Source organism: Hypanus sabinus, chromosome 8, assembly GCF_030144855.1.
Source record: "Hypanus sabinus isolate sHypSab1 chromosome 8, sHypSab1.hap1, whole genome shotgun sequence".
Lineage (NCBI taxonomy): Eukaryota > Metazoa > Chordata > Chondrichthyes > Myliobatiformes > Dasyatidae > Hypanus > Hypanus sabinus.
This window is the reverse complement of record NC_082713.1, coordinates 172,344,963-172,359,883: the sequence shown is the minus strand read 5'-3', so window position 1 is coordinate 172,359,883 and position 14,921 is coordinate 172,344,963. Positions and strand designations below refer to the sequence as shown.

Below are 14,921 nucleotides of genomic sequence, written 5' to 3'. Positions count from 1 at the left end.
GTTGCAGTTATATTGGACTCTGGTTAGACCCCACTTGGAGTACTGTGCTCATTTCTGGTCGCCTCACTATAGGAAGGATGTGGAAACCATAGGAAGGGTGCAGAGGAGATTTACGAGGATGTTGCCTGGATTGGGGAGAATGCCTTATGAAAATAGGTTGAGTGAACTTGGCCTTTTTTCCTTGGAGCAACGGAGGATGAGAGGTGACCTGATAGAGGTATATCAGATGATGAGAAGCACTGATCGTGTGGACAGTCAGAGGCTTTTTCCCAGGGCTGAAATGGCCAGCACGAGAGGGCACAGTTTTAAGGTGCTTGGAAGTACGTACATAGAGGTCAGGGGTTAAGTTTTGTTTTTATTACACAGAGTGGTGAGTGCGTAGAATTGGCTACCAATGACAGTGGTGGAAGCAGAAATGATAGGGTCTTTAAGAGACTCCTGGACAGGTGGTAACCCTAGGTAATTTCTCAGGTAAAGACAAGTTCAGCACAACTTTGTGGGCTGATAGGCCTGTATTGTGCTGTAGGTTTTCTATGTTTCTAACACTGTGTCTCTAGCACGGAGCCTGGTTCCATGGTGCAAAAGGGAAAGAAGATGAGGAATGCAGTAGTCATAGGGGATTCCATTGTGAGGGAAATAAACAGGAGGTTCTGTCAGCCTGATAGAGATACACACATAGTGCGTTGCCTCCCAGGTGCCAGGGTACAGGATGTCTCGGATCGGGTGCAAGAGTATTCTGAAGGCAGAGGGTGAACAGGCAGAAGTCTTGGTACATGTTGGTACCAATAACATGCGTAGAAAAAGGGAGGAGGTCCTGAAGAGAAATGTCAGGGAGATGAGTAGGAAGCTGAAAAGCAGGACCTCTAACGTAGTAATCTCAGGACTGCTACCTGTGCCACATGCTAACGAGTGCAAGAATAGCATGATCAGGCAGATTAATGCATGGCTGAAAGACTGGTGTAGGGGGCAGGGCTTCGGGTTCCTGAATCATTGGGGCCTCTTAACATCTGTAGTGGGAAAATGCTTGAAGCTGTCATTAAGGAAGAAATAGCGAAACATTTAGAAAGGAATGGTTCCATTATACAGACGCAGCATGGATTCAGAAAGGGCACGTCCTGTTTGACAAACTTATTGGAGTTCTTTGAGGATATAATGAGTGCAGTGGATAGAGGGGAACAGGTGGATGTCGTATACTTGGATTTCAAAAAGGCGTTCGATAAGGTGCCACACAAGAGACTTATAAATAAGAAACAGATGCATGAAGTCGGAGGAAGTCTATTGGCATGGATAGTGGATTGGTTAACCAATAGAAGGCAGAGATTTGGTAATAAATGGGTGTTTCTCCAGTTGGCAGTCAGTGGTGAGTGGGGTGCTGCGGGGGTCGGTGCTGGGCCTGCAGCTGTTTGCCATTTACATTGATAATTTGGAAGAGGGGACAGTGTGTTGTAGCAAAATTTGCTGATGACACTAAACTGAGTGGAAAAGGAAATTGTACAGAGGATGTGGAGAGTCTGCAGAGGGATATAGATAGGTTAAGTGACTGGGCCAAGGTTTGGCAGATGGAATACAATATTAGTAAATGCGAGATCGTCCACTTTGGAAGGAATAATAGAAGAGCAGATTATTTAAATGGTGAAATATTGCAGCATGCTGTTGTGCAGAGTGACTTGGAGTGCTTGTTCATAAATTGCAAAAGTTTGGCTTGCAGGTACAACAGTTTATTAAGAAGGCAAACAGAATGTTGGCCTTCATTGCTAGAGGGATTGAATTCAAGAGCAGGGAGGTCATGCTACAACTATACAGGGTACTGGTGAGGCCACACCTGGAGTACTGTGTGCAGTTCTGGTCTCCATACTTAAGGATATACTGGCTTTGGAGGCAGTGCAGAGGTTGTTCACCAGGCTGATTCCAGAGATGAAGGGGTTAACCTATGAGGAGAGATTGAGTCGCCTGGGACTATACTCTCTGGAATTCAGAAGAATGAGAGGGGATCTTGTAGAAACATACAAAATGTTGAAAGGGATAGATAAGATAGAATAGGAAAGTTGTTTCCATTGGTAGGTGAGACTAGAACTATAGGACATTGCCTCAAGATTCAGGGGAGAAGATTTAGGAAGGAGATGGGGAGAAACTCTCCCCCCCCCCCCCCCGAGAGTGGTGAATCTGTGGAATGAATTCTCTGCCCAGGAAAGCAGTTGAGGCTTCTTCACTAAATGTATTTATGATATAGTTAGATAGATTTTTACATAGTAGGGGGCTTGAGGGTTATAGGGAAAAGGCAGGTAGATGGAGCTGAGTTTACATACAGATCAGTCATGACCTTATTGAATGGCGAGGCAGGCTCGATGGGCCAAATGGCCCTCTCCTGGACCTATTTCTTATGTTCTTATTAGTCGCTACCACCACCCCAGGCAATGCATTCCAGGCACCTGCCCCTCAAATCTCCTTTGAACCTACTCACCTTAAACGCATGCCATCTGGTATTAGCCATTTCAATCTTGGGAAAAAGATACTAACTGTTTACTCTATATATGCCTTTCATAATCTTACCAATCTATCTCCCTTCAGCTTTCATTACTCCAGAGAAAACAACCCAAGTTTGTCCAACCTCTCCTTAAATCCAGGCAGCATCCTGGTAAACCTCTTCTGCACCATCTCCAAAGTTTTGACATCCTTCCTATAATGAGGCGACCCAAACTGTATGCAATACTCTAGATGCGGCCTAACTAGAAATTTATAAAGCTGCAACACAACTTCTTGACTTTTGAACTCAAGGTCTCAACTCACAAAGGCAAGCATGTCACATGCTTTCTTAACCACAGCATTAAACCGTATAGCCACCTTTGGGGAGCACTTTAAGATCTGAAGGTTTGCAGATTATCGAGTCTCTTCAAATGCAAGTGCACTTAACGTTTAAGAAAGCAGCCTCTAGGCAAGCATGTAGATCCTGTTTGTTTGAGCCAAAAGTTGCCGCAACTCACTACAATCCAAAGCACAGGCAAAACAGATTTTGTAACAACACAGAAAGGTTGAGTGTGAAGCCATGTCTTTCTTTGAGTGCCCCACACTTCATGCCAGGCTGATAAAATTCGGGAGTATAGTGGTGCATTAAGTGGAGTCACTGCCAAACAACACCAGAAATGCAGGTTTAATCCTGCTCTCAGTTGCTGTCTGTGAGGACTTTGCATGCTCTATGTGACTGCCAATCTCTCCTCTCTTCTCCCCACTTCCATCAGGCAGAAAATACAAATGCCTGGAAGTATGTTCCACCATGTGTGGATGTTGCAACAAGGCAAGGGTTAGGATCATGTCTAGGCGAGGGTAGTTTAGCCCAGTCAAGAAAGGATTTTGAAGCTCACAGCTTCCCGTTGTACAGCAGGGGACCAGAGCCATTTGGCATACTGAGACAAGGATGTAACTGAAGAATGTTAGACACACGCCACCAAGAGACAATTACTTTACGGACTTAAAAATATCATCAGTTGCTAGCTTGTAGCTTTTATTGACTCTTAATGCCAGTATTGTGAATGACAATTTTATCTTGGGAGAAAGAAAGAATTTTGACCAGTATCTGCAACTGCTAGTCAATTCTGTATGGGCATTCCCCTGTTCAGACTTGTGAGCAGTGTGGTGACAGGATCCCTGGGCTGTTCTCCCTGTGCACAAGTAAACAAAATGTGATTGAGGAACAAATGCAGGTTTTCAGAGTCCAGCTCATCAGCAATGACACTACTCAAAGACAGTTTCTATCCCACTGTTTAAGGCTACTGAATGCTTCCTACAATGATAAGATGGACTCTTGACCTCACCATCTCCCTCATAATGACTTTGCATCTTACTGTTTATCTGTACTTCATTTTCTCTGTAACCGTTACATTTACTCTGTATTCTGTTATTGCTTTACCTGGTAGTACATCAATGCGCTGTGTAATGAACAGTGTGCAAGGCAAGCCTTCTTGGTACATGGGATAATAAACCAATTTGGGCTCCTCTTCTACTCCAATGAATTGTGAGTTAGCAGGTTAGTTGCCCCGAGTGTAGGTGAATGGAAGAACACTTGGTGGGGAAGTTGACGGGAATATAGGGGGTTTAAAAGAACCAAATATAGCATTAATGTGAAGGGGTGGTTAATGGTTGGTATAGATTCAGTTGGCCAAAGAGACCATTACCACGCTACAGCTCTCCATAACTGAAAATAGTATTTCAGTTCTGAAATAATTTAAGTCAATGAAAATAAATCTGATTCAGAAGTACACAAAGAATCACTGGAGGCGGCTCAGATTAAACTGGAGCTATAAAAGGATACAAATGCTGGGAAAACGAACCCAGCAGTTTCTGATTTCCTCCACATGTTAGAACCATCAAGCTTTAACCATTGACTTTGTTTTGTAATCAAGGAGGCAAAAGTTTAGTTCAGGGCGGCATAGTAGTCGAGCCGTTTGTGCCAGCGACCCAGGTTCAATTCCCACTGCCTTCTGTAAGGAGTTTGTATGTTCTCCTCTTAACTGTGAGGGTCTCCTCCAGGCGCTCTGGTTTCCTCCCATATTTCAGTCAGTAGGTTAATTGGTCACATGGTGTAATAGGCAGCACAGACTCATTAGGCCAGGAGGGCTGTGTTACATTTTGTAATTCCTAAAACTAATTGAAAGAAAAACATGGGAGCCCAGTAGAACATGTATGCCTCATTTTACTTTAGTGAGGTGTTCAAATATGATACAGCGGCCATTCATGCATTTCATACATATAACCCATAATGAATTATGTAAACAAAGAATGCCAAATCAAATAGATTTACAGTATCAATCAAATATTACTGAACTATTAAACACAGTACAGGCTTATTAACATGCTGTATCATTAAAATGAAAAATCCCTTACCTTGGTTGACTTGAGCTTTTTTTCATACTGAACTCTTTCATTTTCCATATCAACCACCTTCATCCTCAGATCATTAACCTCTTGATTTAACCCCTAAAGGAGATGCAATTTCAGAGCATGATGAGACTGATCTCAATTAGTCACCGTGACTGATGCACACATTTATGAGAAAATTGTGGTAATATTCAAACACTCCCAATGATCATTAAAGTTAACTCATCAATATGGAACCAATGCTTATGCAGAAATTTTAAAATACTCCCAGTTCCTTTTCAAAAATATTCATCACACTGCTTACAACTCCTTCCAATTCAATCAGGTGCCTCTAATGTAAAATATCATCATAAACAGTTTCACAATGCAAATGGTAAAAACGCAATGGGTGTGGGAGACATTTTCTGAGCAAGTTAGAATCAACCAATGACAAGCTGAAACATATAGAAAAAGTTTGGAATCTCTTAATTAGATTAAATGAACTGCAGAAATATATAGATTTCATACAACCATGTCACATATCAAACTAAGCTGCAGATCCGCTTAGATTCTTTCGTACATTATATAACTGTTCAAATTGCTAAACAATCATACTTAAAAATGTAAATACTCATTCCCCACATTTTAACCACTGCAGGCATGCATTCTACACCAATGATGGAATTTATCAAATTAAACACTGATGTTTCATTCTTCGAGGTTCTAATTAAAGTCAAACACATTATTTACTTAATGTGCATGGATAAACAGCTTGGCAAAGTCAGTGTGTCCATGAATATTTTCAAACTGTTTAAGCAATGGAACAGTGGAAGCATGCCTGATGTACTGACATTTACAGGTTTATTTCAATCCATCTCAGAATACAAGCAGCAACTCATGCTTCAGATGTCCAACACAACAGGAACATATTACATAGATGTTAGTTACTGCTCCACGAAGCTCCCCATGCAGCTCAGTCTCATTTTCATTCTGTTGCCAAGCTCAATCTGGCATTTATTGAACTAAAAGATTACTTTTTATTTTCCACCCTCATTGCTTGGTGCCTACCCTGTCCTTTCACCGCCTCTTCCTCAACCATTTTTCACCATAGTGAGCTGATAATACGATTGGACTGCTCACTTTCCACCACAAAGAAACCACAAAGCTCCCCATGGTTTTCAGTGGTCCATATGCTGCTTATTTTCTACTTGCTCTCGTCCCTTGCCCAATGGGCTTCCTACAGCCACCGGTCTTCTCAGGTTTACCACTGTCTTGCATTGGTTTCACAGAAGCTTCAGGGAAAGTTGATGATGTGGGTTAGGGTTTTGGGAGAGGAGGAGAGGGGGAAAGCAAGAGGAATCTACTGGAGTAAGTTGATCTAATAGTGCAAAACAGAAATGAGAAAAGTGCCGGTGCATACCAAATTTAGCAAAGATCAAGTACAAGTGGGAAAGCAGGAGCTGAGCAGCAAGGAGATGGAACTGGTCCCCGACCTTTAATCCAATTACATAGCTACTCAGGAGGCTCCACAATGTTTGGTAAGCTTGTAACATGAACGCCAACTATAGCTTATTAATAAATTCCTGCCAGATCTGTACAATCAAAGCAACTCCTAAAGAGTGTCAAACAACAGTAGATACAAATTCAACATATTGCACTTGACCAAGATGACTCTCAAAGTTTTCTGGAATTAAACAAGGTAAATATAAAGATTAACTTTATTTGTCTCATAAACATTGAAACACACAGTGAAATGTGTCATTTGTATCAAATCATCAAGGATTGTGCTTGTAACCCTAACCGAATGTCTTTGGAATGTGAGAGGAAACCAGAGGGAACTCACACTGTCATGGGGAAAACGTACATATCCCTTACAGAAAGCAGCAGGAATCAAACCTCAATCTTTACAGCTAGCACTGTAAAGCGATCGCACTACCCGCCACACTGTAGTGTCATCCCATATGGAGGTCACTTTCCTTAACTGAAACTCGCCATTTTATCCTTCAGTTAAATTTAAAATATTGTAGCAACACATACAAAATACTGGTGGAATGCAGCAGGCCAAGCAGCATCTATAAGGAGAAGCACTGTCGACGTTTCGGGCCGAGACCCTTCGTCAGGACTAACTAAAAGGAAAAATAGTAAGAGATTTGAAAGTAGGAGGGGGAGGTGAAAATGCGAAATGATAGGAGAAGACCGGAGGGGGTGGGGTGAAGCTGAGAGCTGGACAGGTGATTGGCAAAAGGGATACAGAGCTGGAGAAGGGAAAGGATCATGAGACGGGAGGCCTAGGGAGAAAGAAAGGGGGAGGGGAGAACCAGAGGGAGATGGAGAACAGACAGAGTGATGGGCAGAGAGAAAATAAAACTACAAACCCCATTTCCAGAAAAGTTGGGATATTTTCCAAAATGCAATAAAACAAAAATCTATGTTAATTCACGTGAACGTTTATTTAACTGACAAAAGTACAAAGATTTTCAATCGTTTTACTGACCAACTTAATTGTATTTTGTAAATATACACAAATTTAGAATTTGATGGTTGCAACACACTCAACAGAAGTTGGGACAGAGGCATATTTACCACTGTTACATCACCTTTCCTTTTAATAACACTTTTTAATCGTTTTGGAACTGAGGATACTAATTGTAGTAGATTTGCAATTGGAAATTTGGTCCATTCTTGCTTGATATAAGACTTCAGCTGCTCAACAGTTCGTAGTCTCCATTGTCTGATTCTCCTCTTCATGATGCGCCATACATTTTCAATAGGAGATAGATCTGGACTGGCAGCAGGCCAGTCAAGCATATGCACTCTGTGTCTACAAAGCCACGCTGTTGTAGCCCGTGCAGAATGTGGTCTGGTATTGTCCTGCTGAAATAAGCATGGATGTCCCGGGAAGAGACGTCACCTTGATGGCAACATATGTCTCTCTAAAATCCTAATGTACGCCTCAGAGTCAATGGTACCTTCACGTACATGCAACTCACCCATGCCATGGGCACTGATGCACCCCCATACCATCACAGATGCTGGCTTTTGCACCTTTCGCTGATAACAATCAGGATGGTCGTTTTCATCTTTGGCACAGAGAACTCAACGCCCGTTTTTTCCAAAAACTAGCTGAAATGTGTACTCATCTGACCACAGCACACGGTTCCACAGTCTTTCGGTCCATCTGAGATGAGCTCGGGCCCAGAGAACTCGCCGGTGTTTCTGCATAGAGTTGATGTATGGCTTCCTCCTTGCTTAATACAGTTTCAAGTTGCATTTCTGGATGCAGCAATGGACTGTGTTAAGTGACAATGGTTGTCCGAAGTACTCCCGAGCCCAGGTGGCTATAATTGTCACAGTAGCATGACGGTTTCTTAGGCAGTGCCGCCTGAGGGCTTGAAGATCACGCGCATTCAACCTTGGTTTCTGACCTTACCCTTTACGCACTGAGATGTCTCTGAATTCTCTGAATCTTTTCACAATATTATGTACTGTAGATGTTGAAAGACCTAAATTCTCTGCAATCTTGCATTGGGAAATGTTCCTTTTGAACTGACTAACAATTCTCTCACAAATTTTGGCACAAAGAGGTGAGCCATGACCCATCCTTGCTTGCAAAGACTGAGCCTTTGATAGACACTACTTTTATACCCAGTCATGATACCTCACCTGCTACCAATTAGCCTGCTTAATGTGGAGTCTTCCAAACCGGTGTTACTTGAATATTCTGTGCACTTTTCAATCTTATTTTAACTCTGTCCCAACTTTTGTTGTGTTGCAGCCATCAAATTCTAAATTTGTGTATATTTACAAAATACAATTAAGTTGGTCAGTAAAACTATTGAAAATCTTTTTTTTGTACTTTTGTCAGTTAAATAAAGGCTCACGTGAATTAACATATCACAGATTTTTGTTTTTATTGCATTTTGGAAAATATCCCAACTTTTCTGGAAATGGGGTTTGTAAATATATCAGGGATGAGGTAAAAAGGGGAGGGGCATTAACAGAAGTTAGAGAAGTCAATGCTCATGCCATCAGGTTGGAGGCTACCCAGCCGGTATAGAAGGTGTTGTTTCTCCAACCTGAGTGTGGCTTCATCTTGACAGTAGAGGAGGCCATGGGTAGACATATCAGAATGGGAATGGGACGTGGAATTAAAATATGCGGCCACTGAGAGATCCTGCTTTCTCTGGCGGACAGAATGTAGGTGTTCAGCGAAACGGTCTCCCAGTCTGCGTCGGGTCTCACCAATATATAAAAGGCCACACCAGGAGCACCGGACACAGAATACCACACCAGCTGACTCACAGGTGAAGTGTCACCTCACCTGGAAGGACTGTCTGGGGCCCTGAATGGTGATGAGGGAGGAAGTGTAAGGGCAGGTGTAGCACTTGTTATGCTTGCAAGGATAAGTGCCAGGAGGGAGATCAGTGGGAAGGGATGGGGGGGGGAGGGGGAGAATGAGTGGACAAGGGAGTCGCATCGGGAGCAATCCCTGCGGAAAGCAGAAAGGGTGGGGCGGGGGGAAGATGTGCTTGGTAGTGGGATCCCTTCGGAGGTAGCGGAAGTTATGGAGAATTATACATTGGATCGGAGGCTGGTGGGGTGGTAGGTGAGGACAAGGGGAACCCTATCCCGAGTGGGGTGGTGGGTGGATGAGGTGAGGGCAGATGTGTGGGAAATGGGAGAGATGCGTTTGAGAGCAGAGTTGATGGTGGAAGAAGGGAAGCCTCTTTGTTTAAAAAAGGAAGACATCTCCTTCGTCCTGAAATGAAAAGCCTCACCCTGAGAGCAGATGCGGCAGAGACGGAGGAATTGTGAGAAGGGGATGGCATTTTTGCAAGAGACAGGGTGGGAAGAGGAATAGTCCAGCGAGCTGCAAGAGTCTGTAGACTATCAAATGCACCAAACTGCCCTCACCCCATTTGGGATAGGGTTCCCCTTGTCCTTACCTACCACCTCACCAGCCTCCGGATCCAACATATAATTCTCCGTAACTTCTGCCACCTCCAACGGGATTCCACTACTAAGCACATCTTAGTACATCCCTTTTGCCAATCACCTGTCTGGCTCTCAGCTTCACCCCACCCCCTCTGGTCTTCTCCTATCATTTCACATTTCCCCCTCCCCCTCCTACTTTCAAATCTCTTACAATGAGATCAAGGCATATGGGGCAGGGCTGCTCTCTTCCTTCGGGGAGCTTCAGGTCTGTCGTGTTCGGGGATTCCCCCCTCTCTACATTTATTGTTCCAATCTCAGCTTCACTGTACCAATTGCTCTTTTCTTTCCAGTATTGTTTGACAGATAAACCAGATAGACAGCCCTTCAATCCCGAAGTGACGGCCATTCAGAAATACCCCATCACCAGTTTCCAGCCAGTCTATTATGTTGCTGAATCATTTGAGGATGCAAAAGAGAAAGTGAGGTAACCTGCACTTCTCCAATCACCCTAAAATTATGCCCCCTCGTATTAGCTACTTCCTTCCTGGGAAAAAGTCTCTGGCTTTCCACTCAATCCATGTCTCTTGTCATCTTATTATACACCTCAGTTAACTCACCTCTCATCCTTCTTTGCTCCGAAGAAAAAGCCTTAGATTGCTCAACCTTTCATCAGAGATGCCCTCTCTAATCTAGGCAGCATCCTAGTAAGCTCTTTTGCACCTTCTCTAAAGCATCATGTCCTTCCTATAATGAGGCAACCGGAAGTGAAAACAGAATCTCTCCGTAACTTCCGCCACCTCCAACGGGATCCCACTACCAAGCACATCTTTCCCTCCCCCCCCACTGTCTGCTTTCCGCAGGGATCGCTCCCTACACGACTCCCTTGTCCATTCGTCCCCCCCATCCCTTCCCACTGATCTCCCTCCTGGCATTTATCCTTGCAAGCGGAACAAGTGCTACACCTGCCCTTACACTTCCTCCCTCACCACCATTCAGGGCCCCAGACAGTCCGTCCAGGTGAGGCGACACTTCACCCGTAAGTCGACTGGTGTGGTATACTGTGTCCGGTGCTCCCGGTGTGGCCTTTTATATATTGGTGAGACCCAACGCCGACTGGGAGACCGTTTCGCTGAACACCTACACTCTGTCCACCAGAGAAAGCAGGATCTCCCAGTGGCCACATATTTTAATTTCACATCCCATTCCCATTCTGATATGTCTATCCATGGCCTCCTCTACTGTCAAGATGAAGCCACACTCAGGTTGGAGGAACAACACCTTATATACCGGCTGGGTAGCCTCCAACCTGATGGCATGAACATTGACTTCTCTAACTTCCGTTAATGCCCCTCCCCTTCTTACCTCATCCCTGATATTTTTAGTTTTTTTTCTCTCTCTGCCCATCACTCTGTTCTCCATCTCCCTCTGGTGCTCCCCTCTCCCCCTTTCTTTCTCCCTAGGCCTCCCATCCCATGATCCTTTCCCTTCTCCAGCTCTGTATCCCATTCGCCAATCACCTTTCCGGCTCTCAGCTTCATCCCACCCCCTCCGGTCTTTTCCTATCATTTCACATTTTCCCCTCCCCCCCTACTTTCAAATCTCTTACTATCTTTCCTTTCAGTTAGTCCTGATGAAGGGTCTCGACCCGAAACGTCGACAGTGCTTCTCCCTACAGATGCTGCCTGGGCTGCTGCGTTCTCCCAGCACTTTGTGTGTGCTGCTTGAATTTCCAACATCTGCAGATTTCTTCGTGTTTGCCTTTAAAATATTGTACACTGTTCTGAGCACTCTGATTTCAAAAGGACACTGCCCAACTATCCAGTGCTGAGAAAAATCATTGAGATGGCCTGTTAGAATGCAGGAAAATGAAGGGCAAGTGGACTGATAATTAAAATAAGAGTGGTATTGTTCAGAATATGTTAAAGGAGTCAGTAAGGTGTTAGGTACACATTTCACTCTTGCTCTATTTGGAATAGGAAGATGGGCAAGAAACAGAGCTAGAGAAAGCAATACATTTCATAGCTTTCCGTCATGGCTTAGACAGAATGCACACTGCTGTTAGATAAATAAAATTCAGAGAGAAACAGTCAGACATCTCTAAAAGGTCACCAGACCAAAACATGTCTCTCCACAGATGCTTCTGGACCCACCAAATGTTTCCAACATTTTATTTAGTTAGAGAAACTGCACAGAACAAGCCCATCTGGCCCAATGAGCTGTGCTGCCTGCCATCAACCCATCTTAACTTAATCACAGAGCAATTTACAATGGCCACTTAACCTACTAGCCTTGAACTGTGGGAAAAAACGTCGCACCCCAAGGAAACCCACGTGGTCACGGGGGGGGGGGAGAAGGCGTGCAAACCCTTTACAGATGACATCAGAATTGAACTCTGATGCTCTGAGCTGTAACAATGTCTCGCTAACTGCTATGCTACTGTGGTGTCCTGTGTACTTCATCTTTATACATCACTCTGTTTCTCCAGCATCTGCAATATTCTCAGTGAATTATAAGGTGTGTGGATTGGAGAACGTCATCAAAAAGCCATTTTCAACTTTTAACACTTCCCACTGATCAGTAACAAGCTGCTCACAAGTCAGGAGCCAAAACAAAACATTTGGTCTAATGATACAGGGTAAAGGTGGCAGTAATAGCTGGATTCAAAGACTTTCCTGCCTTAAGCCTTCCAGATCAATGAAGAGATGTCATGCATGGCAACACTGCATCCTCTGTCATGCAGTCACCTCTTGATCCCCAAACTGGGACCTCTTTTCCTGGAATAATGCTAGCTCCACTTCCACTTTTTCCATCTGCCGCCTCAGTTCTGTTATTAGGTAAATCAGTGACTGTAGATCACAGGGCAAATTAAAGAGGAGAAAGAGCTCTCAATAAAACAAGTTGTGGAAAGAAACTGAAATTCAAGGTAAATTTATCAAAGTACATATATGCCACCTTATACTACCCTGAGATTCATTTTCTTGGAGACATACTCAGTAAATCCAAGAAACAACAAAATCAATGAAAGACTGCACCCAGTGGGATGGGCATACAACCAATGTGAGAAAACCAAAGAAAAATAAAAATAATAAATAAGTAATAATTATAGAGAACATGAGATGAAGAGTCCTTAAAAGCGAGTCCACAGATTGTGGAATCAGTTCAGTATGGGGTGAGTGGAGTTCAAGTCAAGTCACTTTTTATTGTCATTTCGACCACAACTGCTGGTACAGTACACAATAAAAATGAGACTTTTTCAGGACCATCATGCTACATGGAACAGTACAAAAACTAGACTGAACTATATAAAAACAACACAGAAAAAAACTACACTAGACTACAGACCTACCCAAGACTGCATAAAGTGCACAAAACAGTGCAGACATTACAATAAATAATAAACAAGACAACAGCCACAGTAGAGGGCAGTAAGTTGGTGCCAGTCCAGGCTCTGGGTATTGAGGAGTCTGATGGCTTAGGGGAAGAAACTATTACATAGTCTGGTCGTGACAGCCCGAATGCTTCAGTGCCTTTTCCCAGATGGCAGGAGGGAGAAGTGTTTGTATGAGGGGTGCATGGAGTCCTTCATAATGCTGTTTGCTTTGCAGATGCAGTGTGTGGTGTAAATGTCTGTAATGGCAGGAAGAGAGACCCCGATGATTTTCTCAGCTGACATCACTATCCACTGCAGGGTCTTGCGATCCGATATGGTGCAATTTCCAAACCAGGCAGTGATGCAGCTGCTCAGGATGCTCTCAATACAACCTCTGTAGAATACGATGAGGATGGGGGGGTGGGAGATGGACTTTCCTCAGCCTTCGCAGAAAGTAGAGACACTGCTGGGCTTTCTTTGCTATGGAGCTGGTGTTGAGGGACCAGATGAGATTCTCCACCAGGTGAACACCAAGAAATTTGGTGCTCTTTACGATCTCTATCAAGGAGCCATCGATGTTCAGCAGGGAGTGGTCGCTCCGTGCCCTCCTGAAGTCAACAACCATCTCTTTTGTTAACATTCAGAGACAAGTTGTTGGCTCTGCACCAGCCCATTAGCCGCTGCACCTCCTCTCTGTAGGCTGACTCGTTGTTCTTGCTGATGAGATGTGTCATCGGCAAACTTGATGATGTGATTGGAGCTGTGTGTTGCAGCACAGTCATGGGTCAGCAGAGTGAACAGCAGTGGACTGCACACAGTCCTGGGGGGGGCCCCGTGCTCAGTGTGATGGTGTTGGAGATGCTGCTTCTGATCCGGACTGACTGAGGTCTCCCAGTCAGGAAGTCTAGTATCCAGTTGCGCGGGGGGGTTCAGGCCCAGTAGGCTCAGCTTTCCAATCAGTTTCTGAGGGATGATTGTGTTGAATGCTGAACTGAAGTCTATGAACAGCATCCAAACATACGTGTCCTTTTTGTACAGGTGGATTAGGGCCAGGTGGAAGGTACTGGCAACGGCGTCATCTGTTAAACGGTTGGGACAGTACGCAAACTGCAGGGGGTCCAGTGAGGGGGGCAGCAGGGTCTTGATGTGCCTCATGACGAGCCTTTCGAAACACTTCATGATGATGGGTGTGAGTGCAACAGGATGGTAGTCATTAAGGCAGGACACTGAAGACTTCTTCAGCACGGGGATGATGGTGGCGGCCTTGAAGAGACGTTGCAAAGATGGCGCTGCTAAAGCAGATGTTGAAGATGTCAGTGAGAACATCTGCTAGCTGGTCTGCACATCCTCTAAGCACTCTACCAGGAATATTGTCTGTTCAAGAAAGGTCAAGGGGTAATAACTGTTTCTGAACCTGTTGGGAAGGGGTCCTTGATGATGGATGCTGCTTTCCTGTGACAACGCTCATGTTGATGTGCTCAATGGTGCACTGGACTTTACCTGTGAAGGTCTGGGCATATCCAATATTTTTTGTAGGATTTTCCGTTCAAAGACATTGGTTTTTCAATAATAGGCCATCAAGCAACCAGTCAATGCACTCTCTACTACATATCTATTGAAGTTTGACAAAGTTTTAGATGTCATGCATCTACTCAAACTTCTAAGAAAGTAGAGGCACTGCTGTCCTTTCTTTGTAATTGCACTTACGTCCAGGACAGATCCTCTGAAATGATAACACCAAGAAATTTACAGTTCAGGACTTCAC

The 14,921-nt window shown here is 44.1% G+C and overlaps 1 protein-coding gene across 5 annotated transcripts in view; it reads right to left on the bottom strand.

Moving 5' to 3' along the window:
- ppfibp1b (PPFIA binding protein 1b) overlaps positions 1 to 14,921 on the bottom strand; it is a 290,693-nt gene that overhangs the window by 129,458 nt on the left and 146,314 nt on the right. For all 5 annotated transcript variants that reach the window (XM_059978579.1, XM_059978581.1, XM_059978578.1 and 2 more), the window contains one exon: positions 4,879 to 4,971. In XM_059978579.1, coding sequence (XP_059834562.1) covers positions 4,879 to 4,971 — 93 coding nt within the window. The remainder of the gene's footprint in view (positions 1 to 4,878; positions 4,972 to 14,921) is intronic.